Source organism: Cricetulus griseus (assembly GCF_003668045.3).
Source record: "Cricetulus griseus strain 17A/GY chromosome 1 unlocalized genomic scaffold, alternate assembly CriGri-PICRH-1.0 chr1_0, whole genome shotgun sequence".
Taxonomy (NCBI): Eukaryota; Metazoa; Chordata; class Mammalia; order Rodentia; family Cricetidae; genus Cricetulus; species Cricetulus griseus.
This window is the reverse complement of record NW_023276806.1, coordinates 14,287,354-14,313,652: the sequence shown is the minus strand read 5'-3', so window position 1 is coordinate 14,313,652 and position 26,299 is coordinate 14,287,354. Positions and strand designations below refer to the sequence as shown.

At 40.3% G+C, this 26,299-nt stretch overlaps 1 protein-coding gene and 1 pseudogene across 1 annotated transcript in view; both read right to left on the bottom strand.

Annotated features, from left to right (window-relative positions):
* The window catches only part of LOC100767355 (calcium-activated chloride channel regulator 3A-1-like), a 39,029-nt gene extending 18,124 nt beyond the window's left edge, over nucleotides 1-20,905 (bottom strand). Inside the window, exons 1-6 of the mRNA XM_027395893.2 lie at nucleotides 20,747-20,905; nucleotides 18,099-18,239; nucleotides 16,978-17,125; nucleotides 16,514-16,622; nucleotides 7,322-7,499; nucleotides 1,887-2,114 (exon numbers count right to left, since the gene is read on the bottom strand). Coding sequence (XP_027251694.1) covers nucleotides 1,887-2,114; nucleotides 7,322-7,499; nucleotides 16,514-16,622; nucleotides 16,978-17,125; nucleotides 18,099-18,239; nucleotides 20,747-20,905 — 963 coding nt within the window. The remainder of the gene's footprint in view (nucleotides 1-1,886; nucleotides 2,115-7,321; nucleotides 7,500-16,513; nucleotides 16,623-16,977; nucleotides 17,126-18,098; nucleotides 18,240-20,746) is intronic.
* A 587-nt stretch (nucleotides 20,906-21,492) lies between these two features.
* On the bottom strand, nucleotides 21,493-22,455 carry LOC113833476 (annotated as a pseudogene).
* Between the last annotated feature and the right edge of the window lie 3,844 nt (nucleotides 22,456-26,299).

Here is a 26,299-nt window from a genome sequence, read left to right as displayed (position 1 = left end):
TCCCTATGAGTTGCTGACCAAGGAGGTTTCTAAACCTCTCCCCAAACAACACAGGTCATTGTCATTGCTTTTGGCTGCCCCCAGCACTAGGCAACACACATGGGTTGTAGGACACAGAGAATTAAAGGGGAGATAGGCAAGAATCATCTTCTCTGTTGGATAGCTCTCATGTTTCCAGGTGTATATAGGTCCCTGGAAATAAAAAAGTCAATCATGGTCTTATTCAGTGGTGGCCCCTGTGTACTCCAATGCCCACAGGCTAAACAGTCTGTGTCCACTGGTGTAACAGTCACATGGCTGTTGTGGGTTTAATCAAATGCTTTGTGATCAGATAGGAGGCCCTGCCCACAAGAGAGAATTTGTGCTTCATACTGCAAAAATGGCCATGAGTCCAAGGCTAGGGTGATCATAGGCTATAGGGGGGCACCTACTACCAGTTTTGCCAAGTGTACATATTACCAAATATGTACATTTTGCCTTCTAAATATGTTTATATACATGGATTAATGCAGCATTCAGAATCTTAGTTTCTTGGCCATTCATTGTGCCTTTTTTTTTTTTTTTGCAGTGGGAAGTGGTTAATTTGGAGACCCATAACTGGTCCAAGTGCTGAGAATCAATGAATTTTAAGTGATCGATCAACCCTAAATGGCATGTCTATATCTTGCCTTTCCCGAGGTCATGGGAACAGAGCAGGTGAGGAGGTGGAAATAACCTAAGTGCTGGAGGCATGAATCCCCAAATTCTGGGTATGACATGGTCATTGACTCACCAACTCAGCAGCTGTGGTTACCTGACAAGATCAATCCATCAGCATTTCAGTATGGATGAGGAGGGCTCATGAGGAGCTCTGGGTAGTTAATGGCTTCTGGGGAATGGGTTCATATTTCTCCACATATAGCCACTGATAAACTGCCTATGCTTTCTATATTCAGTCAGTTATTACTCTAACACCCATCAAAGTACTAGGGATAGTTGGAGAGAGAGAGAGAGAGGGAGAGAGAGAGAGAGAGAGAGAGAGAGAGAGAGAGAGAGAGAGAGAGAGAGAAGGAGGAGGAGAGAGAGAGAAGGAGGAGGAGGAGGAGGAGGAGGAGGAGGAGGAACAAGACAGGATGGTGGACTGAGTATATTCAAAATATAAACATCATAAAACTATGTCAAAAACATTTTACAATTTATATCATGGAAATGGGCCTACATGCTTACAGCCAAGCCCCTGGGAGTCTGAGGCAGATGGAGTGACACAAGATTGAGACCAGTCTCAGTGACATAGTGAACACCAGGTTACCTATGGCTCCATAGCATGATTGTGTCTCAAAAACAAAAGAAACAAAAGTGCCAAGTTATATTTAGTGTCAGAATTCTTGCCTAACTTGTAAAAGGCCCAGTGTTCATTTACCAGCAACACACACACACACACACACACACACACACACACACACACACCCCTCACACACAATTTTTTCCATGAAACCATTATTTATGAGCAGTGCTTATGCTATATTCAATAAAAGTTAGATCACAACATATCTAAAATATAACAATTTTGTAGAGGAAAAACAAATATGGTAACAATAAAACTGGAACGATACATTGAATGATGAAATTGTAGGTTTTTGTTTTTGTTATATTTTTTCTAGTAATAACTGAAAGTTAAGGAGTAAAAATGACCAATAATCTATTGAACAATAAAACAGTAATTTGTCTTTTTAACTTATTCTAGGAACTAATTTAAATAAATCAGTGGCAAATATTTATTTTAACATATATATATATATTTGAACATGTATATTTGTTAGTTTATTAGAACTAAATCTAAGAATAAATTATAGTTCTATATTTATCTTAAATACTTAATTTAAGAAACCCAGTAAAAGGTGTCTTACTGTGTCCATGCTTCCAGATTTATCCAGCACCAAGCAGACTACCCGCTGCTTGGCCTTGAGCAATGAAAACGTAGGTGGAGGCGGTGCTTCTCTTGCTGTCATGGGAGAGGCATTATGAAAATCAGCAGACTCCTTGATGACGTCCCATGTGCTTCTGCGATTACATATTTTGTTTTGTAGGTTTGGGGCTTCTGTATTGTGGGTTTTTTCTGTGCAAAATTCAACCACCTGAAAAAAATCAATTCAAACATGATACTCATAGGGACATCCTTCTTTTCCATTATGAAGTTAGCTGTCTCATGCATCCTGAACAGGATTTGTCTCCTGACAAGAATCACTTCACGATCAGATGTTTGGACATCCATTTCTCAGACCCCAGAGGAGGCGGGGTGAAGCTGATGGACAGCTTGGGGTTTTGGGAGGTTCTTTGGCACAGTTGAATTGTGTAGGGGAAGCATGATGGCAGCTCACACAGCTCCTTGAATTAGCTTCCAGCTTTCTTTTCTAGTCTTTTGAGCATCTCACATCTTGAATTAGGTTTAAGAAGAAAGGTTTGGGCTACTTCCTAACAGTCCCGGAAAATGGTACAGGAGAAATGGCTGTCTCTTATTGTCCATGCTCCACATCATCAAATGGGCCCTGAAACTTGTGGAGAGACCCTCACAACCTAGCTCATTATCAGTGCTGATGGATTCTGATATGTAAAGGCAGTATGCCTGAAAAATTAATAAAAGTGCAGGGAGAAATTTAGGAAATACAGTTCTTGCTCTAAGTGATGAATTCCATCTAATCATTCTGACAGTGGATGTTTTATTACTGTAAACTTTGAAAATCCTCCAGGTTTTTAACAGACATTTTGTTACATGTCTGCAGATGTAAGCCCAGAGTGAGAACTAGCTGGATACATCTAAATATCTCATATTTTCCTTGTAAGATCTTTCTTTGTTTCTGACATGCTCAGATCCAAAGCTCCCAAATGGGGTAATACTGGAGGGAGAAAAACATGGATGCAATCAAAATAGTGCTTCGCATCACTTCCAGTTATGAGGAGATGCTGGTCACACCCAGCCTGCCTTCCTCCTACCACTGCAGGTGCTGTGCCTGTCCTTCTCTCAGCCCCATCCCCACTCATGTTGTGCCTGGATCCTTCGCTTCTATCACAGAACTTCTTGTCCCTAGAATGTCAGAAATTTTAGAGCCTCCATTCACCTGAGAGGCACTTAGAGACTTAGAGAAGACAAACTCCTCCTTTTACTTTACTACTGCTGTCTGCCTGGAGGTGTTCATTAAAGTGTCTGCTGTGTATAATGCAGGAAAGTTGGACAGTGCTCAACTGGTGCAGCCGTGTGGCACCCGGAGCTGCACACTCTTTTCTCGTCAGGTTTGTTTCTTTGCATATAATTCACTTCATCTTCCTGCTTTCGTACGTTATACATCCCTTTTCAAAAACTAGTTTAAAACCATCCCTTGGGAAGTCCTTGCTTCCAGTTCAAGCACTAAGCTGGCCCATCCATGCTTTATTTCCCAGATTAAAGGAGACTGGCTGCCTTCAGGTAGGATGGCCACTGTTTGGCCTTCAGAAACATCTGCATTAGCTCTTATCTCTTCCTACTTTGTATCCAAGTTTCCCTGGTATTTCTGTCTTTCTCACTGAATGGGAGTTCTTCAAGAATAGTTCATCTAATAGTTACTTCTTTAGTTCTAGCTTTTATCACAGTGCAGGGCTTGAAATAGAAAGAAGGGAGGTTAAAGGTATGAAATGAAAAGATATTCAATATTTTACAGTAATTTGCTTCCTGGGTCTGAGTTTATGCTCTGGGTATATAGTATATTTAATATATGTTATGATAATTAGAAGTTATTGCTGCTTTATATAAGATGCACATCTGACATACAGTATTTGTTTCTAAACAATGTCTTGTGTCGTTAGTTTCCCTGTATATTTCAGGCATGTAGGCATCTTCTTACTATCCTTGTCTCTGGTAGGCAGCAGGAGTTACCTCCTCCTGTTTTAGATCGGATCTCTATTGCTATGAAGAGACACCATGACCACAGCAACTCTTATAAAGGAAAAACTTTTAATTGGTGTGGCTTTCAGTTGTAGAGATTTAGTCTATTATCATCATGGCCGAACATGGTGGCATGCAGGCAGACATGGTGCTGGAGAAGGAGCTGACTGTGCTACAGTCTTGATCTGAAGGCAACAGGAAGTGATCTGTGACACTGGGCATGACTTGAGCCCACCTCCATGGTGATACACTTCCTCCAACCTACTCCAACAAAGCCATACCTTATAATAGTGCCACGCTCTGTGAGCTTATGGGGGCCAGTTACATTCAAACTACCACACCTCCTGATAGTCAAGCGCCTTGGCAGTGTATGATAGGGATCAGACAGACAGTGCATGTATGATAGGGGTCAGGCCGTGCATGTATGAATGGGGTCAGGCCGTGCATGTATGAATGGGGTCAGGCCGTGCATGTATGAATGGGGTCAGGCCGTGCATGTATGATCGGGAACAGGCAGTGCATGTATGATAGGGGTCAGACCGTGCATGTATGTTAGGGGTCAGGCAGTGCATGTATGAATGGGGTCAGGCCGTGCATGTATGTTAGGGGTCAGGCAGTGCGTGTATGAATGGGGTCAGGCAGTGCGTGTATGATAGGGAGCAGGCAGTACATGCTCTGAACATCCTCCTGAGTCAAATGGTTTCTTGGCTGTTTGGATGTGGAATCATTTTGTTGTTCCGGTTTCAGCTGAGAAGTTCCTCAGTGGAGTGACTGTGTCCAAGAGGCACATCCACTTGAAACATGAAGTCTATGGAGAAGTAAGAGAGGCCCAGAGAGATGGCTTGGCAGGTTACTCCTGCAGAGGACCTGGGTTCAATTCCCAGCACCCACATGGTGGTTAAATGTATCTACAGTCCCAGGGGCTCCGACAGCCTCTTCTGGCATCCGGGGGCACCAGGCACATGTATGGAGTAGAGACAACACACCCTTTCACATAAAATAAGTAAATTTAAAAAAGTTTTGGAAGAAAATTTCATGTCTGTATTTTTACTTGGATTTTCAAATTCCCTAGGTTATATATGAATTTTTAATTTTATTAGAAACTATAGATCTTTATAAAGCTCTGCCTTGTAAATATTTGTTGCTAGGAATTTGTTTCTTTTAATTGACTTATCTTGCAACTTGGAGATATTTTGATTAGTTGTTTTAAATACTTTCATAAGTTTTATATTTTATAATATAATTTTACACAAATAGAAACTTTATTTCTGTTAACATTGGTGTGCACAGCAAATAAATTACAGTAAATATACAATTTTCCAGCTAGCATAAAACATAAGTAAACTCCCCTTGTAAGAAGAGACTAACATTAATAATTTATGTGATTTAAGGGAATAACTGAGTAGCAAAGTCCTCCTATAATCTGACTGAAAACCAGCAGCTGATATGAATAGACATTGAGAAGAAAAGGCATACAAATGAATGATTGATATGTAAAAAAAAAATCAGCACTGTTTTCAAGAAGTGCAAATTATAGCTACAGTGAGATATCTCCTTTAGTTAGATGGTTATAATAAAAAAGACAAAAATGTTCAAGCGAGTACTAGAAAATTAAACTTGCATTGCTGGTTAGGCAATGAATGAACTCAGCCATTTTTAGAAGAAACTGCAGAAGTTCCTCTAAAAACTAAAATGGAAATACTAGAAGACCCAGAAATTTCACAACTGTGCATATATAGGAATCAAATTAAGGAAGTCAGTACGTTACTCCCATGTAGTTAGTTGTATGTCCATGCTGGCCGAGCTAGTCCAAATATACAAATATAGTCAATGTAAGTGTCCCTCGATGGGTGATAGATTAATAACATGTTGTCTATATCCACAATGGAATATTGTATCATAAAATGAATGAAGTACTATTATCTGTCCCACCATGGATGATCCTTGTGGACATTGTGCTAACTGAAATAAGCTGGGAATAGGAAGTCAAATATTTTACTCATAAGAAAAGTTGATCTAATAGAAGGAGAATCCGCAGCTATGAAGTGGAGAGGAAAGGGAGACGAGAGAGGGTTAATAGGTATAAACTCCCACTAGAGAGCAGGAATGGGTTCTAGTGTTCTATAGGGGGCAGTGTACACAGTGGGTGATTGCAGTTACCATAATTCTGAGTTCCAAAATAAAGAGACATGGGGACTTTAAATATTTGCATCACAGAAAGTGAGTGTTTGAGGTGATGAATGTGACAGTTAGTTCCAGATGATAATAATACATTATATACATCTATGGGGATATCGCACCTTATCCTAAATTTTATTATGTGTCTGTTGAAATTAGTTATTTTTATCAATTAAAACTAGGAAAGAGAAAGATGGGCTAGTCCTAAGAAACAGCCAGGAAGATGTATTCTCAAACTGTATTATGAATTTTCTTTTTAAAAATCTTAATTTTGTGTTCACCTGTCAAGCATTGTTAGAAAGTTGTTTGTATAGCTCTTATAAACCAACAACAATAACAATGCAGATAATATATATTAGTTTTCAATTAAAGATGAGAAAACAAGGGGCTGACAGGATGGCTCAGCATAAGGGCACATACTGTTCTTTTAGAGGACTTGGGTTCGGTTCCCAGCACCTATGTGGTATGTCAGTCCTAACTTTCTGTAACTCTAGCAACAAGGAACTGGATGACTATGACCTCTGCAGGCTCCAGCAATCATACACACCATGTACACATACACAGATACACAGACACACAAAGACAGACAGACACACAATTTAAAATAAATGTTAAAACTAGATGAGAGAAATAAATCTCTGATTTATCAATTTCCCTCAATGACAGCTTAAAATGTAAGAAAGGGTTTTTCTAGTGAGATCATCTGATTCCCAACACTTCTTGTCACTCATGAGACTACATGTTTAAAGATATTTTAGGTCAAACAGTAGCTCAGCCAACATTTTGTTATTATATCTTTTCTGTGGAGACAATACTGTGCATATTTTATAATATCAATGTTTTATAATTATTTGGTAAGCTTTAGTGAGATCCAAATGCAAATTTGAGAATGTGGAAAGCTCCATTGTAGATTAAAAGAGTAACTTGAATAATATCCAGGGAAGAATTAAAAACCAGGTTGTTACTTTTGACACAAGATCAACAAACATAAATGAAGGGAGAGATACTCCATGGTGGTATCACCTGGTCCCCTGCTACATACGAAGGAAAGACAGGTTCATAAAAAGAGCAGGACAATTCACAGACACATCATGTCATGGCCTGGAGATAATGACCTCAAATCAACCCTAAGAGTAATTTTCTTCCCCTCTGTTTTTACACATACCATCAGTGGAAAGCCAGCTTCCATAGTTAATTTCCCCCAAAAGATTCTTTTTCTTTTCCAGAAAATAAATAGGAAGTACTTACAGTATTGAGATTTTGCATGAACATTATGGAGTCCCTGGCAGTCTGAGATTTGTCTGGGATAAATGTACATTTGGATTCATAGAGCCCTGTAGTTGAGTCACGTCGGCATGGCCTTATCACGGTGCTGCCTCTCTGACGTTCATGGACCACGTTTCTCCCAGTAATGCCAGTGGAGCATCTATGACAGAAAGATCAGATTATTGCGGTGGTTCTGGGTATGGAGAGCAGGGATGTGCACACCAGGCCAGCCCTCTGCCAGTGGCTACTTCCTCAGCCCCACTCTAAACTTCCTATGTTTTTCAGTATTGGAAGTCAAACCTAGGCAAATCAACACCTTAAAATCTCTCTCAGTGGCAACTTTTACTGGTCATCACATACTAAGAACTCCATTTTGACAAGAGTAGATCCAGGTCTTTACCCATCCTTACCATGTATTGTGCTTTTTAATGTTAGTGTGGGTTTGGCTTGTGTATTCATTGTGTATGTGTATGGATGTGGACATGTGGAGGTCAGAGGACTTATCTTCAGGAATTCCATTCACCTCCTTTGAGGAGTCTTTCCTTGCCCTGAAACTCACCAATGAGGCTGGGCTGACTGGACAGCAAGCCCCAGGAGTCTTCCTTTCTCTGTCTCTCCAGGGCTGAGATTACAAACGTGCACCACCATGCCAGCATTTTTGTGTGACTTCATGGGATCATTCTTAGTTTCTCATGCTTGTAATGTAAGTGCTTCATAGTCTGAGCCAGATTCCTCACCAAGAGTATCATTTTTAGGTCATATTTCTTAATCATCCATTGCTTGTTAATATGATCAATAAATCTATTGTCTTTGTCATTTGAGTTAAAAAGACAGTAATTCCTATAGTACAATGCCATTGTAAAGATTAAATGAACTAAAAAAAAGAGAAAAACCAGATTAATTGAGCTAAAATTATAGAAGTTTTGTTTTTTCATGGAATGAGAAACTTCCATGAAAATTTGAGAATGTGGAAAGCTTAAACGTCTTTTATATTTTGCTTAAACGTCTTTTATATTTCCAGGCATAATATACACAGCTTTGACTTTATTGTATGCTGCCCTTTACATTTTGATCTTCATTGAAGGAGAAAAGTACAAGTAATGAACTCAACCATTCGGACTCCATGATAAAGGTAATTGTCCCTGGAAGGACAGGCAAGAGGCAGCAGAACACACACACACACACACACACACACACACACACACACACACACACACACACAGGATTCCAGATTCTAGAGAGTGTTCATCTATAGGAAGAATTTCTTCCCTTTTAAGCTTTATTCACTTTCATAGATTAGTTTTATTTCAAGGATAATGGAGATGGTTGGCAGATAATATCTTCCAAGAGAGTGAGCTTCAGAGTGATCCTCAAAGCTGAGCTGACATATGATGGCAGCTCACAGTTTCTCGTATGCTATTGGACTTCAGTGATACACTCCTTTTAGTGATTGCTTATAAGGAGACTCACTGATTATTCCTTAGTTTATAAAGCATTTATTGTTTGATAATTCTTTGTTTAGTTTCGGCTTTGTGTTAGACTCAGTATGAGGAGATTTAAAGAAGACATAGTCCCCAAGGATCTTGAAGTTTATTGAGAGAAAAAAATTGTTGAACAATTAGGGCTGGCTGATACTTTTGTGGGAGAGGCCAGCACATACTTCCTGGGCTCTTTCCCCAGCATTCCCCATCAAACCTCACCTGAGAGGAGAAGAAAGCTCTAGAGATAATTTTGTAGTGGGAAAGTGGGAGCAGGAGGGGCATTGAGTGTGGTTCAGCCTGTGTGCATGGCTCCAGGCAGCTCTGCAGACCACAAACCACAAAGGGGACGGGGCAGGTGACTTTTAGAACACACTTCATCTGATAGATGTTCTTCCAAACACTCATTGCCTCTTGACATCTACTTCTATTTTTCTCAAGACTTTTTAGAAATATTCTAAGTGTTTGTTACTTTCAGTTTGAAGGCTTAAACACTTTGCAAGTTTTTACTTAAAGTTTGGCTACATTTACCCCAGTTACATTTCTTAAGAAAATCAATCAACTTACTCAGTTATCTTCATGAGAAATATGATTTTTCACTTACTTAGAAGTAAACCATATTCATCACAAGGCCCTCTTGCAAATTAATTGGTTTCAATGAAGCAGTTGGACCATAAAATGCTTTGAAACATGAAGAATAAAAGATGCCTGGAATGTTGATAAGCATGGGGTTTTAGATAAGGCAAAGTAGGGAGTAGAAACAAAGTCACATGTCTTCTTTCTACACAGAATTAGTATAAAATACATGTGAAGAAATAAAAGTGGCTTCCTTCCCTTTCCGCAGACCCATCAGAGACCAGGTGAGGGATCCCCTGCTTTTACCCAACTCCTGTCCAAAGTGCCATTCATCCAGATCCCCCCAGGCTTGTCCCTGCTTGAAATAGACACGCCCAGGCAGGGAGGAGCTCCCTGAATCTGGGTACAGGCAACTCTTCCTTCTGTTCCCGGCGACCGATCCGCCAGGAGGTGAGTAATCCACCGCTCTTACCCAACTCCCTTTCAAAGCCCCATCCATTCCGATCTCCCCGGGCCTGCTCCTGCTTGGGGTAGACCTGCCCAGGCAGTGAGGAACCTCCAGATCCTGGAAACACCCCACTCTTACTTCCTGTCCTGCCCCCCCCCCACACCGGATCCCTATGGAGGCCTAACTCCTTCAGAGTGAGGAGACTACCAGGAGAGGCAAGACCATCCAGAGCTTCGGACATTAAATTCCTGGCCCACACACACTACAGAGTAACAAGAGGAGATAGAGAGATCCTACCTGCGCTCACTGGAAAAAGATATGGGAAGAAGACAGAATAAGAACTCGATCAACAGCAGAAAGACCAATATGACACCACCAGAATCTAGGGACTCCACTCCAGCAAGATCTGAAAAGCCCAACATAGTGCATGAAGAAGAGCTGGACCTCAAAAATTATCTCAGCAAGATGATAGAGACCTTCAAAGAGGAAACAAGAAAATCCCTAAAAGAAATAGAAGAAAAAGCAAGCAAAAAATTATACGAAATGGAGGAAAAGACAAACCAAAAAATTTAAGAAATAAACAAATCTCTTAAAGAAGCTAAAGAAATCCAAGATAAAACAACCAAACATGTGAAGGAAGCTCTTGAAACAGTTCAAAGCATGAAAGCTGAATTAGACACAATAAAGAAAACACAGAATGAGGCGATGCTGGAAATGGAAAGACTGGATAAATGATCAGGATCTAAAGACATGAGTATAACTAATAGAATCCAAGAGACAGAAGAGAGAATCTCAGCTATTGAAGACTCGCTAGAGGATATATATTCATCAACCAAAGAAAACCTCAAATCCAACAAATCCCTAGCACAAAATATCCAGGAAATATGGGACACCGTGAAAAGACCAAACCTAAGAATAATAGGTGTAGAAGAAGATGAAGAAACACTGCTCAAAGGTACAGAAAACATATTCAACAAAATCATAGAAAAAAACTTCCCCGACCTACAGAAAGATACGCCTATGAAAGTACAAGAAGCTTATAGGATACCAAACAGACTGGACCACAAAAAGAAGTCCCCCCAACACATAATAATAAAAACTCCAAATCTACAGAATAAAGAGAAAATATTAAGAGCTGCAAAGGAAAAAAAAAGGCCAAGTAACATATAAAGGCAAACCAATTAGAATCACACCCTACTTCTCAATGGAAACTCTGAAAGCCAGAAGGTCTTGGATAGATACCCTACAAGCACTAATGGAGCATGATGTCAACCCAGACTACTGTACCCAGCAAAACTTTCAATCATTATAGATGGAGAAAACAAGATATTCCATGACAAAAACAGATTTAAACAATACATATCCACAAATCCAGCACTACAGAAGGTTCTGGAAGGAAAACTCCAACCCAAGGAACATAACTACATGCACAAAAACACAGGCAATAGATAATCTAATTTTGCCAAACACAAAAAGAAGCAGGAGGGCAAAATCCACACACAATGACACCACCAACAATAAATCCAAAACAAAGAAGAACCAATGAACAATGGACATTAATATCCCTAAATGTCAATGGTCTTAACTTACCCATAAAAAGATATAGGCTAACAGAATGGATACGAAGACAGAATCCATCCTTCTGCTGTTTACAAGAAACACACCTCAACTTCAAAGACAGGCGATACCTCAGAGTAAAAGGATGGGAAAAGATTTTCCAATCAAATGGCCTCAAGAAACAAGCCGGTGTAGCAATCCTAATATCTAACAAATTAGACTTTAAACTAAAATCAATCAAAAGAGATGAAGAAGGGCATTTCATACTCATCACAGGAAAAGTCCATCAAGATGAAGTCTCAATCCTGAACATCTATGCCCCAAATACGAAGGCACCCACATTTGTGAAAGAAGCATTACTAAAGCTCAAACCACACATAAAACCACACACACTCATAGTAGGAGACTTCAACACCCCCTTTACACCACTAGACAGGACCACCAGACAGAAACTTAACAAAGAAACAAAGGATCTGAAAGAAGTTATGACCCAACTGGGGTTAACAGATATCTATAGAGCATTCCATCCAAACTCAAAAGAATATACCTTCTTCTCAGCGCCACATGGAACCTTCTCTAAAATTGACCACATAGTAGGAAACAAAGCAAACCTCCATAGTTACAAAAGAATTGAAATAACCCCCTGTATCTTATCAGACCACCATGCATTAAAGCTAGAATTCAGCAACAATACAAATGGCAGAAAACCTGCATACCCTTGGAAAATGAATAACACCCAATTGTACCATTCCTGGGTTGAGGAAGAAATAAAAAAACAAATTAAAGACTTTCTAGAATCTAATGAGAATGCAGACACAACATACCCAAACTTATGGGACACTCTGAAAGCAGTACTAAGAGGGAAGTTCATAGCACTAAGTGCCCACATGAAGAAACTAGAGAAAAGTCACATTAGAGAACTGACAGAACAACTGAAAGCACTAGAGCAAAAAGAAGCAAACTCACCAGGGAGGAGTAGATGCCAGGAAATAATCAACCTGAGAGCTGAAATCAATAAAGTAGAAACTAGGAAAACATTACAAAGAATCAATGAAACAAAGAGTTGTTTCTTTGAGAAGATCAACAAGATAGACAAACGTCTAGCCAAACTAACCAAAAGGCAGAGAGAGAGCATGCTAATTAACAAAATCAGAAACGAAAAGGGGGATATAACAACGGACACTGAGGAAATCCAGAGAATCTTTAGGTCATACTTTGAAAATATGTACTCCACGAAATTGGATAATCTAAAGGAAATGGACAGCTTTCTGGATAAATATCACTTACCAAAATTAAATCAAGATCAGATAAACAGTTTATATCGACCCATGACCCCTAATGAAATAGAAGCAGTCATCAAAAGCCTCCCAACCAAAAAAAGCCCAGGGCCAGATGGCTTCACTGCAGAATTCTACCAGAAATTCAAACAAGAGCTAATACCAGTACTCCTCAAACTGTTCCGCACAATAGAAGCAGATGGGATATTGCCAAACTCTTTCTACGAGGCTACAATCACTTTGATACCCAAGCCACACAAAGGTAAGACTAAGAAAGAGAACTACAGACCGATATCCCTCATGAACATCAATGTTAAAATACTCAATAAAATATTGGCTAATCGAATCCAAGAACATATCAGAAAAATCATCCACCATGATGAAGTAGGCTTCATCCCATGGATGCAAGGATGGTTCAACATACGAAAAACCATCAATGTAATCCACCATATAAACAAACTGAAAAAGAAAAAACCACATGATCATCTCACTAGATGCTAAAAAAGCCTTTGACAAAATCCAACATCCCTTCATGATAAAGATCTTGGAGAGAACAGGAATATCAGGAACATATCTAAACATGATAAACGCGATATACACCAAACCAATAGCCAACATCAAACTAAATGGAGAGAAACTCAAAGCGTTTCCTCTAAAATCAGGAACAAGACAAGGCTGTCCACTCTCTCCATACCTCTTCAATATTGTACTTGAAGTTCTAGCTAGAGCAATAAGACAAGAAAAGAGGATCAAAGGGATACAAATTGGAAAGGAAGAAGTCAAACTTTCACTATTTGCAGATGACATGATAGTCTACATTAGTGACCCAAAAAACAATACCAGGAAACTCCTACAGCTGATAAACACCTTCAGCAAGGTAGAAGGATACAAAATTAACTCAAAAAAATCTGTAACCCTACTGTATACAGATGATAAACTCAATGAGAAAGAAATCATGGAAACATCACCTTTCACAATATCCAAAAGCAACATAAAATATCTGGGGGTAACACTAACCAAAAAAGTGAAAGACCTGTACAATAAGAACTTTGAGACTTTAAAGAAAAATTTCTTTCTTTAAAGAAGATACCAGAAAGTGGAAAGATCTCCCATGCTCTTGGATAGGCAGAATTAACATAGTAAAAATGGCAATCCTATCAAAAGCAATCTACAGATTCAACGCAATCCCCATCAAAATCCCAACACAGTTTTTCACAGACATTGAAAGAACAATACTCAACTCTATATGGAAAAATAAAAAACCCAGGATAGCCAAAACAACTCTTTACAATAAAAGATCTTCTGGAGGCACCACCATCCCTTACTTGAAGCTCTACTATACAGCCATAGTTCTGAAAACAGCTTGGTATTGGCACAAGAATAGACAGATAGACCAATGGAATCTAATTGAAGACCCAGATACTAATTCACGCACCTACGAACACTTTATTTTTGACAAAGGTGCTAAATCTATACAATGGAAAAAAGATAGCATCTTCAACAAATGGTGCTGGCACAATTGGATTCGGACATGCAGAAAATTGCAGATTGATCCATACCTGTCACCATGCACGAAACTTAAGTGCAAATGGATCAAAGATCTCTCCATAAATCCAGCCACACTGAATCTTCTAGAAGAGAAAGTGGGAATAACCCTTGAACAAATTGGCACAGGAGATCGATTCCTGAACATCATGCCAGAAGCACAGACACTGAGGTCTGCAATCAATAAATGGGACCTTCTGAAACTTAGAAGCTTCTCTAAGGCAAAGGACACAGTCAGTAAGACAAAACGACCATGCACAGAATGGGAAAAGATCTTCACCAGCCCCACATCTGACAGAGGACTGATTTCCAAAATATACAAGGAGCTCAAGAAGCTAGCCACTAAAACACCATACAATGGAATTAAAAAGTGGGGTGCAGAACTAAACAGAGATTTTTCAACAGAGGAATCTTAAATGGCTGAAAGACATTAAGAAAGTGCTCAAAATCCTTGGCCATCAGAGAAATGCAACTCAAAATAACTCTGAGATACCACCTCACCCTGTCAGAATGGCTAAAATCAAAAATACCAATGACAACCTATGCTGGAGAGGATGCGGAGAAGAAGGAACACTCCTCCATTGCTGGTGGGAGTGTGAACTTGTAAGACCACTTTGGAAATCAGTATGGCGGTTGCTCAGAAAAATGGGAATCAATCTACCTCAAGATCCAGCCATTCCTCTCTTGGGTATATACCCAAATAGGGCATGTACATACAACAAGGACATATGTTCAACCATGTTCATAGCAGCATTGTTTGTAATAGCCAGAACCTGGAAGCAACCTAGATGCCCCTCAACTGAAGAATGGAAAGAGAAAATGTGGTACATTTATACAATGGAGTACTACTCAGCAGAAAAATGCAATGGAATCTTGAAATTGGCAGGCAAATGGATGGAACTAGAAGAAACCATCCTGGGTGAGGTAACCCAATCACAAAAAGAGAAACATGGTATGTACTCACTCATGTATTATTTTTAGACATAGAGCAAATGTTTACCAGCCTATAATCCTCTTCCCCAAAGAAACTAGAAATCATGAAGGACTCTAAGGGATAAATAGACCCCAGGAATGGGAAGTGGCATGAACTCCCAAGCTAATTGAGAGTATGAGGGTAGGGGAGAGGGTGCTGCCACAATAAGAGCACAAGAAGAAGAGTAGAGGAGAAAAAAATGGAGGAGCAGAGATATCAAGTTGGGGGAAGAATAGAGGAGAGAGAGCAGGGTGAGAGATACCATATCAGAGGGAGCCACTATAGGTCTGAGAAGAGATCTGGAACTAGGGAGATCTCCAGAGACCTACAAGGATGACACTATCTGACAGTCCGGGCAGTGGAGGAGAGGATAGCCTAGAAGCCCTTCCCTTAGAATGAGATTGATGACTACTCTCTATGCTATCCTAGAGTCCTCATCCAGTGGCTGATGGAAGCAGAGACAGACATACACAGAAATACACTGAGCTGAAATCGGAACCTAGTTGAAGAGAGGGAGGAATGAAGAACGAAGGGGTCTGTACCAGGTTGGAGAAACCCACATTAACAGTTGGCCTGAAAAAGGGAAAGCATATTGACCCCAGACGCTCTTTGGGAGGCCAGTACGGGACTGATCCAGCCCCCTGATCATGGATGCCAATGGGGAGGGCCCTGCACTCCTGGGAGCCTCCGGAGGTGGATTGGCATTTTGCCCTGGTGTGTGTGGGAGACTTTGAGAGCCCATCCCACTTGAAGGGATGCGCTCTGTCTCTGGACTCATGGGGAGGGGCCTAGGCCCTGCACAGGAAGATTTGGTGGACTTGGTAGAGCCCCTACCCTTGTTTGGGGCCCTACCCTGCCTGGGGAGTGGTGGGTGGATGGGGTGGGGGGTAGGTTGGAGGTGGGGGAGAAGGAATGGGGGTGAGGGGAAGGAGAGGGAGAGGGGACTTACATGTGAAACAAGCCTGTTCCCTAACTTGAATTAATAATAATAATAAAAAGATATAAAAGTGTAAAGTAATACTAAGAACCTGTATAGGCTTGAGTTGCAATTTGTTGATATTGGTAGGTTTATATATTTCATTTATCTGCTACCAATAGATAATGTTTGTAAAATTCTTGTGAGTACTGCAATAGTTCCCAGAACCTGGCTCTCCATCCCAAGATGGTGACACAAGAAGTATTCAGACATGCAGTAACACATAATGGTGCAGCCTGACTATGTGTTGGGCTGCCTGAACACTGCCCTCTGTGCTGTCCAGAACAGAGAGATGAAGCCATAGGCAATAAGGTGTAGACTCAGTTTAGTTCACACTGTGATACCTTGTTGCTGTAACAGCGTTCTTTCCAGACATGTAGAAGGGCCTGTCTGTGTTATACTCATCAAATACTCCCCATCGGAGGTGGGCCCACTCATGGACGAAGACTCTGCCTGAGAGAGAAGATTGTCATCTATAAAACTGTAGCTAAAATATTTGAATATTTAAAAAAATATTTCTTTTTTTATTTTCAGTCATTTTATCCATTTCCAAAATTGAAATTGTTACAAACTCTAGAAAATTATTCTATTTAATAGCCCCCAAATTTAAGTTACAATAAGTGGCCCATTATAATTATAAGTTTGGATACACAAGTAGTTGGAATATAACCACCAAATATTTAAACAAAGGTGTACTGTTGAAAAAGTAATGTTTACTTTTCTTAAAGTCTTAGAAATCCACATTAAACCACAGCTGTGGTTTGCTTTCCCCCATTGGAAATAAGAAATATAAAATAGATATTCCTACCTCGGGGTCCATACATAGGCAAATTATCAGTCAGGAGGAAGTTTGGAGTAAAATGTATGTACTGTCCTCTGTCTCCACACTGTCCATAATGAAGAGTGTAGGGATCATCTCCATATTTCAGGTAAGGTTCAGCAACTATGACATCTGCCTAAGATGCAGAACAAACCCAGTCAGATCCCAAGGGTGCTAGAAACAAGAGATTTTACAAACAAGACTGTCTTATCTAAACTGGCGAAAGTTGGGATTGAGTGGATTAAGTGTTTTTGTTTATCCACAAGGACTGGAGTTCCAGTCCTAACACCCACTTAACAACTGGGAACTGTGACCCATGTGTGTAACCACACTAGTGAACTGGCAGTGATAAGCAGACTATTGGAGATTGTTCTCCAGGTGGTCTACCCAAATTGATGACTCTCAGATTCAGTAACACACCCTGTCTCAAAAAATCAAAGATTGAAAGCAAATAGAGGAAGACACTAAATATTGACCTCTGACTCCTTAGAGGAAGACACCAAGTATTGACCTCTGACTCCTTAGAGGAAGACACCAAGTATTGACCTCTGACTCCTTAGAGGAAGACACCAAGTATTGACCTCTGACTCCTACCTAAATGAGGATGTTTGTGCACATACCCACACTAAACACAAACACACTACATACACAGGCACAGACACTACATAATATGGACTCACACTACATACACAGGCACCGACATGCACACACATGCACACAGAGCACACACACAGTACACACAGATATACTTCATCCACACACATGCACAGACAACTACATACCCACACATGCCCACATGCTACACACACACACTACATACACACACTACCTATACACACAGACATGCACACACACAAGAATGCATATTACACACATACACACATGCACACACACTACACACACACACAAGGCAGGTGTACATTCACACACATGAACAAACATGTGAACCCATATACAAACACAGTCCACACATGCATACACACATACACAAACAGCAAAAGAGGAGTTATATCACTAATTGCTAACTTAATGATTTTAATATCAAACCTTGTAAGTATCCATTTGGAAAAGGCACAAGAAACAGTTTAGGGTCTGGATGTGTCACCTACTTTGTCATATGATTCCCGTTTTGGCGTTAGGTACTCGGGTTTTGACTTCCAGGTCATCGGGACTAAAATCCTTACATCACTGAAATAAAATCTTCCTTTGCTGGCTTCAAACAGGTAAGTAGAGGCTTGAGATACCATTTCCTGACAAAATTAAAGGTGCATTATGGTAACAATGTAAAAAAAAGCATGAACATTTATACCTAAACCAGGATAAACACACAGGGCTCCTCTTCCTCAAATATGCTTGCACAGCATAACTGAAAAAGTGAGATATGTTTTACTGAATCCTCCAATGTATAAACTCATTTCCATATGCCCAAGCCAAGTCTGATTTTTCACTTGCCCTCCCCTCCAGCTGGTGGTTAGGGTGGGGATGCGAATGAAGTCTCTGGGTAGGGTACTAACATGCTTATGATCACAGGTCTGTAGGCAAATTGTTTATTCATCAATTTTCTTAGACTTGGGTTGATTAAACAAAATGGGGAATTTAAGTGCGGTAACATTTGTATGTGATAATAATTAGATTGTTTTTGTTTTAGTTGTGGTTATCATCCAGGTAGAGTGTATATTTAAAGACCAAGTTATAAAATATACTTTTTGAAAACTTCATATATAAATATAAATCTACATCACTCCCTCTTTATCACCTCCTCCGAATCTTCCCATAACCTCTACTCTCCCCACCAAGTTCATCACCTCACCTTTAACTATCATTGTTGCATATATGTATACATTTCTACATATACATCTGTATATATAACCAACTGAGTCATTCTAGCATTGCCCAAGTGCTAATAACAATGATAAAGAAGACTGAATTGTTTCAGCTTGCTACTTTCTTTGATCCCACAGACCAATTATGACATTTATAGAGGACATGAACCCTGTGTTGCTAACCATCCTGGAGATTTTGAGAGGATCCAAGAGTAAAGTATATATTACACCAATGCTTTTATCATACAAATGCAACTAGGAACAAATCAACTTCAAGCATGTCTAAGGTTTTCATTAAGGTAAGATAGGTAAGGATTTTAGGTTTTCCAAAGTTGAGCATGTAGGACCAACTGGAGAAATGTGTAAGACAGCAGCTGCTTGGGTTTAAGTGTACATTTGCTGTATTGACTTTGTAAAAGCAACATCGTTGAGATAAAATATGATTGCAGAGAGGGAGGCACGATGAGCAAAGGGGTCAAGACCAGGCTGGAGAAACCCACATAAACAGGTGAACCGAATGAGGCGGAGCTCATGAACCCCAGACTGATATCTGGGAAACCAGTATAGAAGCCACCCAGACCCCCTGAGTGTGGGTGTCAGTTAGGAGGCCTGGGAAATCTATGGAACCTCTAGTAGTGGATCAGTATCCATCCCTAGTACACTAATGGACTTCGGGAGCCCACTCCACACAAAGGGATATTCTCTCAGTCTAGACACAAGGGGGACGGCTTAGGCCCTGCTCCAAATGATATGACAGACTCTGAAGATCCCCCATGGAAGGCCTCACTCTCCCTGGGGAGTAGAAAGGGGTTGGGATAGAGAGTTTGTAGGGGCCAGGGCAGGATTGGAGAGGAGAGGGAACTGGGATTGACATGTAAAACAAGATTGCTTCTAATTTAATTTAAAAAAGGAAAAAGGCCCTCCTTCAAATGCTGTGACAGTCTTTGATGATACCCTCCCCAAGAAAGGCCTCACTATCCTTGGGGAGTGGGTGGGGTTTGGTTTGGGGTAGTCGGTGGGGTCATGGGTGCATGGGAGGGCAAGGGAATGGGGGATTGATAAGTAAAATAAGACTATTTCTAAAATAAAAAAAATCAAAAAAAGATAAAATACGAAATCACTTCTCCACTTGCTCTAAAGTCTAACCTAACTAGTTACTAATTTATTAAGAGTTTTAACACTATTTTTTCTTTTTTTATTTGAGTTAGAAACAAGATTGTTTTACATGTCAATCCCAGTTCCCACTCCCTCCCCTCCTCTCCTCCCACCCCCCACCACTCTCCAACTAAATCCCTATCACATATCCTTTCTGCTCCCCAGGGAGGGTGAGGCCTTCCATAGGGGGGTAATCAGAGTCTATCATATCCTTTGGGATAGGGCCTAGGCCCAACCCCATGTGTCTAGGCTCAGGAGGTATCCCTCTATGTGGACTGGGCTCCCAAAGTCCACACCTATGCTAGGGATAAGTACTGAACTACTACAGGAGGTCCATATATTTCCGAGGTTTCCTCACTGAAAACCATGTTCCTGGGGTCTGGATCAGTCCCATGCTGGTTTCCCAGCTTGGTCTGGGACCAAGAGGTCCCCGTTGTTCAGGTCAGCTGTTTCTGTGGGTTTCACCAGCCTGGTCTGGACCACTTTGCCCATCACTCATTCTTCTCTGCAACTGGATTCCACTTCAGTTCAGTGATTATTAACACTAGTTTTAATGTTAATAAAAACATAAAGCTAAGCAGATACTCATCTTGGCTGTAGATAATACTGCAGAGGTGATGAATACAGTCAAAGTGGCTTTGGGAGTGTATAACTGTGTGTGTGTGTGTGTGTGTGTGTGTGTGTGTGTGTGTGTGTGTGTGTAAGAGAGAGAGAGCTTATATGTCTAGTTAAAAATAATTATTGACATGAAAATATGAAGATAATAAAGCTCTTCTTACCTTTATGCTTTGGATGAGTCTGTCATCTTCTGGCACACTGGGGTTAATTGCAATGACCACTCCATCGTATCCATTGTTGTTCAGATGGACCATGGAGCTTTTCACCCCCTGCAAGAGATATAGGCTGAAGAACAGAAGGAACTTCAGACCTGGCACCATATTTGCACATGTTAAGTGAGATAGCAACTCAAGGAGGGTATTTATGTGCCTGCCTCATTCAGGAATTTGGATCAAGACCAGAATATTCACATATAATTGACAGAGAGAAACACTGATATCTCTTGGTGATCTTCCTTAGCCAATCTAAAGACTTAGTTGTTCAGTAACATGGATGTTGTGGTGAATACATTTACTGTAGTTTCTAAGATAGTAGACAGTGTGGAGCTGCTACCAATCTTTGTCAGTTAAGCTCTGTTTGCATGAGTTTATTTTGTACAACTGTAAGTCTTCCAGTGCTTAAGTGGGAATGAAGAGTCCTGATACTGCCAGATTACCAGAAAAACAGGCTACTTGGATGGAGACCAGGGCTTTTGGCATGCTCCTACCTCCAACTGTTGACAACCTCCCTCTGTTCCAGTCCAGGCTTGCTGCAGCCTTTCCTGTAAAATCTTTCCATGTTATCTGTTGTCTTAGTGTTGTTTCCAGCTTTTGCTTTCTTTTTTGTATTTCAAAATGTACTATATTTTATTACTGGACAAACCACACCCCCAATTTAAACATGACCAGAGCTCCAGGTTAAAAATGTTCTACTCCGTCTGGTAGGCTTGATCGATGACCATAAGTCGGTACAAACTCTCAGTCTTGCTATTGTGAGAACACAGACCTAGCTTCATTCTCCTCCAGTGTCTTGGAGTTGTACCAGATTTTGTTAGCAGTTTTCATCTGAATCCACTGGGGAATAGGATGATTTTGTTTATGTTTCTTGGCCTAGAGTCCCTGGAGTCTGAAAGTCTTGTGAGAAGCCAAGTCAAGTGTTTGGTGCACTCTGGTAGGGAAAGAAGAGCTTGTTATGTATTCTGCCTCCCTTGATTAGAGTCATTTTCACCAACACAATTTATCTTCTTACTAGACTTTAAATACTTTTGTTAGCAAAAAATTATTTTTCTGAGTTTAACTTCTCTCTCAGCCTCAATTTCCCTAACTTAGAACAAGGACACAGAAGGAATGCTCTGAAGATTAAATGGAATTGCATATGAAGCTGGGTTTGGGGCCCTAGACGGTTGCGTGAAGCAGACCCTGAATCTTAAAGCCAGAAATAGTGAGAAGAAAAAAAGACGAGTTTCCTAGGGCTATCCTCTAGCAAGTGGTCAGCCCTGAAATCATATAAATTCAAGGAGCACTAATGGGCCAAACAGGTTATACTACATAACTAGGCATGTATATGTACACACACACACACACACACACACACACACACACACACACACACACACACGCACACACACAAAAGAAAAGAAGCCATGATGTTGACAGGGAGCAAGGGGGTACATTTAATTTAAATATATATATAAAGAAAAAGAAAATGTGTATGAAAGCATTGTTTTTAAAAGTTCTGTTTGAACAAGGTCCTGAACACAGCAATGAATGTTTCTTGGTTGTTTCTCCTCATTCCTCTTTATTATTGTGAAAAGGATTAGTGTTTCTTTTCGTCCTTACACCCCCACCAGTGCCCTGCTGTTCAGCAACGCAGAACTGAGCAACTCAGGCATTGGCTCCAAAGATCTTGGAGACTTGTTATGTGGGATAGACTGGAATACAAGAAGAAATGAAAAACAGAGCAAGCAGACTTCGGTAAGGGAATTTACATAGTACACCACTTGGTGGCCCAGAATTGGGAAATTTTTCAGGATGAAGGGAATCAGAAAGCCTTTGGGAGGAGGGCCCAAAGAAATTGGAAGCCTGGAGAAGCTCACTTGCCCCAAGTAAATCTCAGAAGTGGGGGCATTTGGTATTTTATCTCAGGCAATTCAACTACATGGACTACATATTTAACACTTTTCAGAAGTTAGAACGGAGGAATTAATCTTGAAAATCATTATGAGTAGTTTTGTTTGTTTGTTTGCTTCCATTTAACTAAAGATTCAAGAGAATTTGGATCACTATGATCGATTTTATTCTTTAAATATTGGGCTGAATAATTTAGGCAGGTTTGCATTAAAAATTTCAGCTGTATAAATCTTTCAGTACTTAATAGTTAATTTTCGTCAATTTGATGGCAGAAGCCTTTAATGTCATTGTTCAGTTGGATATGAACTCAAAAGTAGAAAACAAAATTAAAGACCATGTTGTCACAACATTCTGTAAAGTGAGATCTCTGTTTAATTTCGTGACTTTTATTAAATGACTTCTGTAGTCTCTTCTGGATGCTTGTTTCTGAAATGTACTTTCCTCCATGGAGGGGCATAAAATTGAGTGTTCAAGTACAGAGGCGACAACAAATCAACTTTATACCTCTTTTTCTCCCTCCCTCCCTCCCTCCCTCCCTCCCTCCCTCCCTCCCTCCCTCCTCCCTCCCTTCCCCTCCCCCTCTCTCCGTGTATCTCTGTCTGTCCTCTCTTCCTGTTTATTGAGACAATGTTTTGTGTAGCCCAGGTTGACCTCTAACTTGCTGTGTAGCTCAGGATGTCTTTGAACTTCCAATCCTCCCACCTCCATTTCCCAAGAGCTGGATTTCAGGTGAGCACCACTATGCCCAGGCATCCATCTTCCAAAGAGCCAAGTGAAAATGAAGTATATGTGTTTTCCAGTCCATAATCAAATCTACTCATTGAGAATTTCAAGTCTTATTTCAATGAAGACCATTTAAATTCTGTTTTTTTTTGGGGGGGTCTCCCTTTGGTTCCTTTTGAGGCCTGCTTGCTTATGTTCGTGTATTTGAAGCCTTCTTTTGTAATACCTAATTTTAGGTGACGTTTAACCTGGGCTAAGGGATGTCCAGGTAACTGTTGGAAGGCTGTTCCTGGGGATGTATGTGAGGCTGCCACTGGAAGTGGGTAACATTTGGATCAGTAGAACTGAGTGAAGATTATCTTCCCTCATCATGTCTGGAGAACCCATGACGAGCAAAACTGCAGAGAAAATGGACCGGAGTGATGGCTCGGCGGTTAAGAGCATATACCACTCTTGCAGAGGACTTGAGTTCAGTTCCCAGTATACATGTCGGACACTGCCATCCAGGGAATCCAATGCCTCTGACTTCTGTGGGAAGCTGAACACATATGCACACAACCCCACACAGACATACACACATGCACATAATTAAAAGTAATAAAAGGAAATTTTTAAAAATGCTGAGAAAGGGAAATCCATTCTCTGTCTGGAACGGAGACATTAATTTTCTCTGTGAAAGACCTGTTATGGAGTATTGGAACTATTAAATGAGATAACCTAGGAAAAATCCTTCAAGAAGGATTTTGACACTTAAAAAACCTCAAATAGGTGTTATACATCATTATTAAATATCATATGCTATTGTAAGTGTGAATGTTGGCACAAAATGTTTGCTAATTTAAAATTGTTTCCATGGCTGTCTTCTGTAAAACTGTAGATGGAGTCTTCCCGGTGTACTCGGGGAATGGAAAGTCCCCGAGCCTTCCTGAGAATATGGGAAAGGCCAGCTACTGCAGGGAAACCACAGTGTTTTCTGTTCCTATCTTCAGCTGCTGGGAGTGCCCCACATTTGCCAGCCCAGGCTTGGTAAAGCCTCATCTGTAAAATCTTCCCACATCATCTTCATTCTTCAGTCTGCTCGAGTCACTGTTATTGCACCCCACCTGTTTATCTTGGGCTAATTTGAACAAACATAACATATCGACTGAATAGTTGAAACACTCCATTACTGGCAAGAAAATCCCCCTCCCCCGCACTCACTCATTAACCTCTCTCATTCTCAATTTCTTTAGCTGTAAAAGGAGGCCAAGAGTATCTTTCTAAACAGAATGTTGTGAAAGTTAAATAAAATAAACTGTGAAGCATTTGGGGTCTATACTGCTGGATGATGTATGTAGTGAGATCTAAAAAACAAAACAAAACAAAACAAAAACCAACAGCCAAAACCAACATAGAAAATAAATAGCTAAATGAAGGAATGAAAAGGAAAAAAAGAGCATTGTGACAGCATGTGTCCCCCAAACACCAGTAAATCTTGGTGCTGTTCACCCACACGGAAGACAATGAGTTTGATTTTCTGTGATCTGTTCCCCTTTCCAGCATTCTGTACGAGGACAGAATGGAGTCAGTGTAGACATTGCCTCTATAGGACATGAAGATTTACTTCATGGGTTAAATTGGAATAAAATAATATTCAAAATATAAAATAGAGTGAGAAAGTTCTGTAGAGAGTTATAGCACAGCAATAGTGAACCAAGAGTCAGAGAACAATTTCTCAATGGGAAGATCACCAGGAAGAAGCCTTTGGGGTGAAGGAAACTGAAGCCCTAGGGAGGGAATATGTCCTACATTACAGCTGCAGACAGGGCAAACCTGGGTTTCATCTCAGGTCATTCAGCTTCCGTTTAATGTTTTCTTCAAGACAGGGTCTCACTAAGTAGTCTTGACTGTCCTGGAGCTCAGCAGAGATCTGCCTGCTTCAGCCTCCCGAGGGCTGGCATTAAAGGCTTGTGTCATCATGCCTGAGATGCCAGTCTATCTGAAAATGATGTATGACACACGGTATGTTTCAAAAGGACAACTGGGGAACAGTAACCTCGAAAATCATTTGAGAGTAGTTGGTTTCATTTCCATCTCAACAGTAGTTCTCAGCCAAAGATTCAAGAGAATGAGGACTGCTTTGATAGATTTTGTATGAGAAAAAGGCTCTGTCTTTTTAAATATTAGACAATACTCATCTACCACTAGGCTTCTGGTATGGCTTGGATATGGCTTGTTTTCTCTAAAACCCATCTTGACATTATGCTGAGAAGTGATTGTGCTGTGATGACAAAGCCTTTTCCTGGAGCCATTCTTACAGTAATGAATTAGACCCTGTGAAGCCAGACTTTCACACAAGTGTGTTTCTCATCTTCTGCTTCTCCACAGGCTCATGCTTGTCCTTGGGTCCCTTGCCAGAGGCTGCCTTCCTATCTCAGCTTCTCAATCTCCACAACCACTTCCCTTTATATGTTACCCATTCTCAAGAGCTCTGTTGGGTAACAGAAAAGAGATTAATACGACAAAGCAATTTGCCTACTTATGTATTTTGCATGTTTTTCTTTTTTCTTTTTAATTAAAAAAGCAGAGAACATTTAATAAAGCCTTAGCAGATTTTAAAAGTTTTCCTTTTGGAGACAGGATCTTGCATACTGGGCTGTGTAGTTTAGGCTAGCCCAAAACTGGACTGTGTAGCTTAGGCTAACTTATGATCCTCCTACCTTGATCCCTAGTTGCTGAGATCACAGTCATGTACCCCATATCTAGCCAGGTTTTTCCCTAAAATAAAGATTATATCTTTATAATCCCAAGACTATCTAGATATTTCTTTCATTTTAAAGATTGGTTTTAAACTTTACCTTTTAAGTTGGAGGACTTTTCCTATTTGGATTCTCCCATATGTGT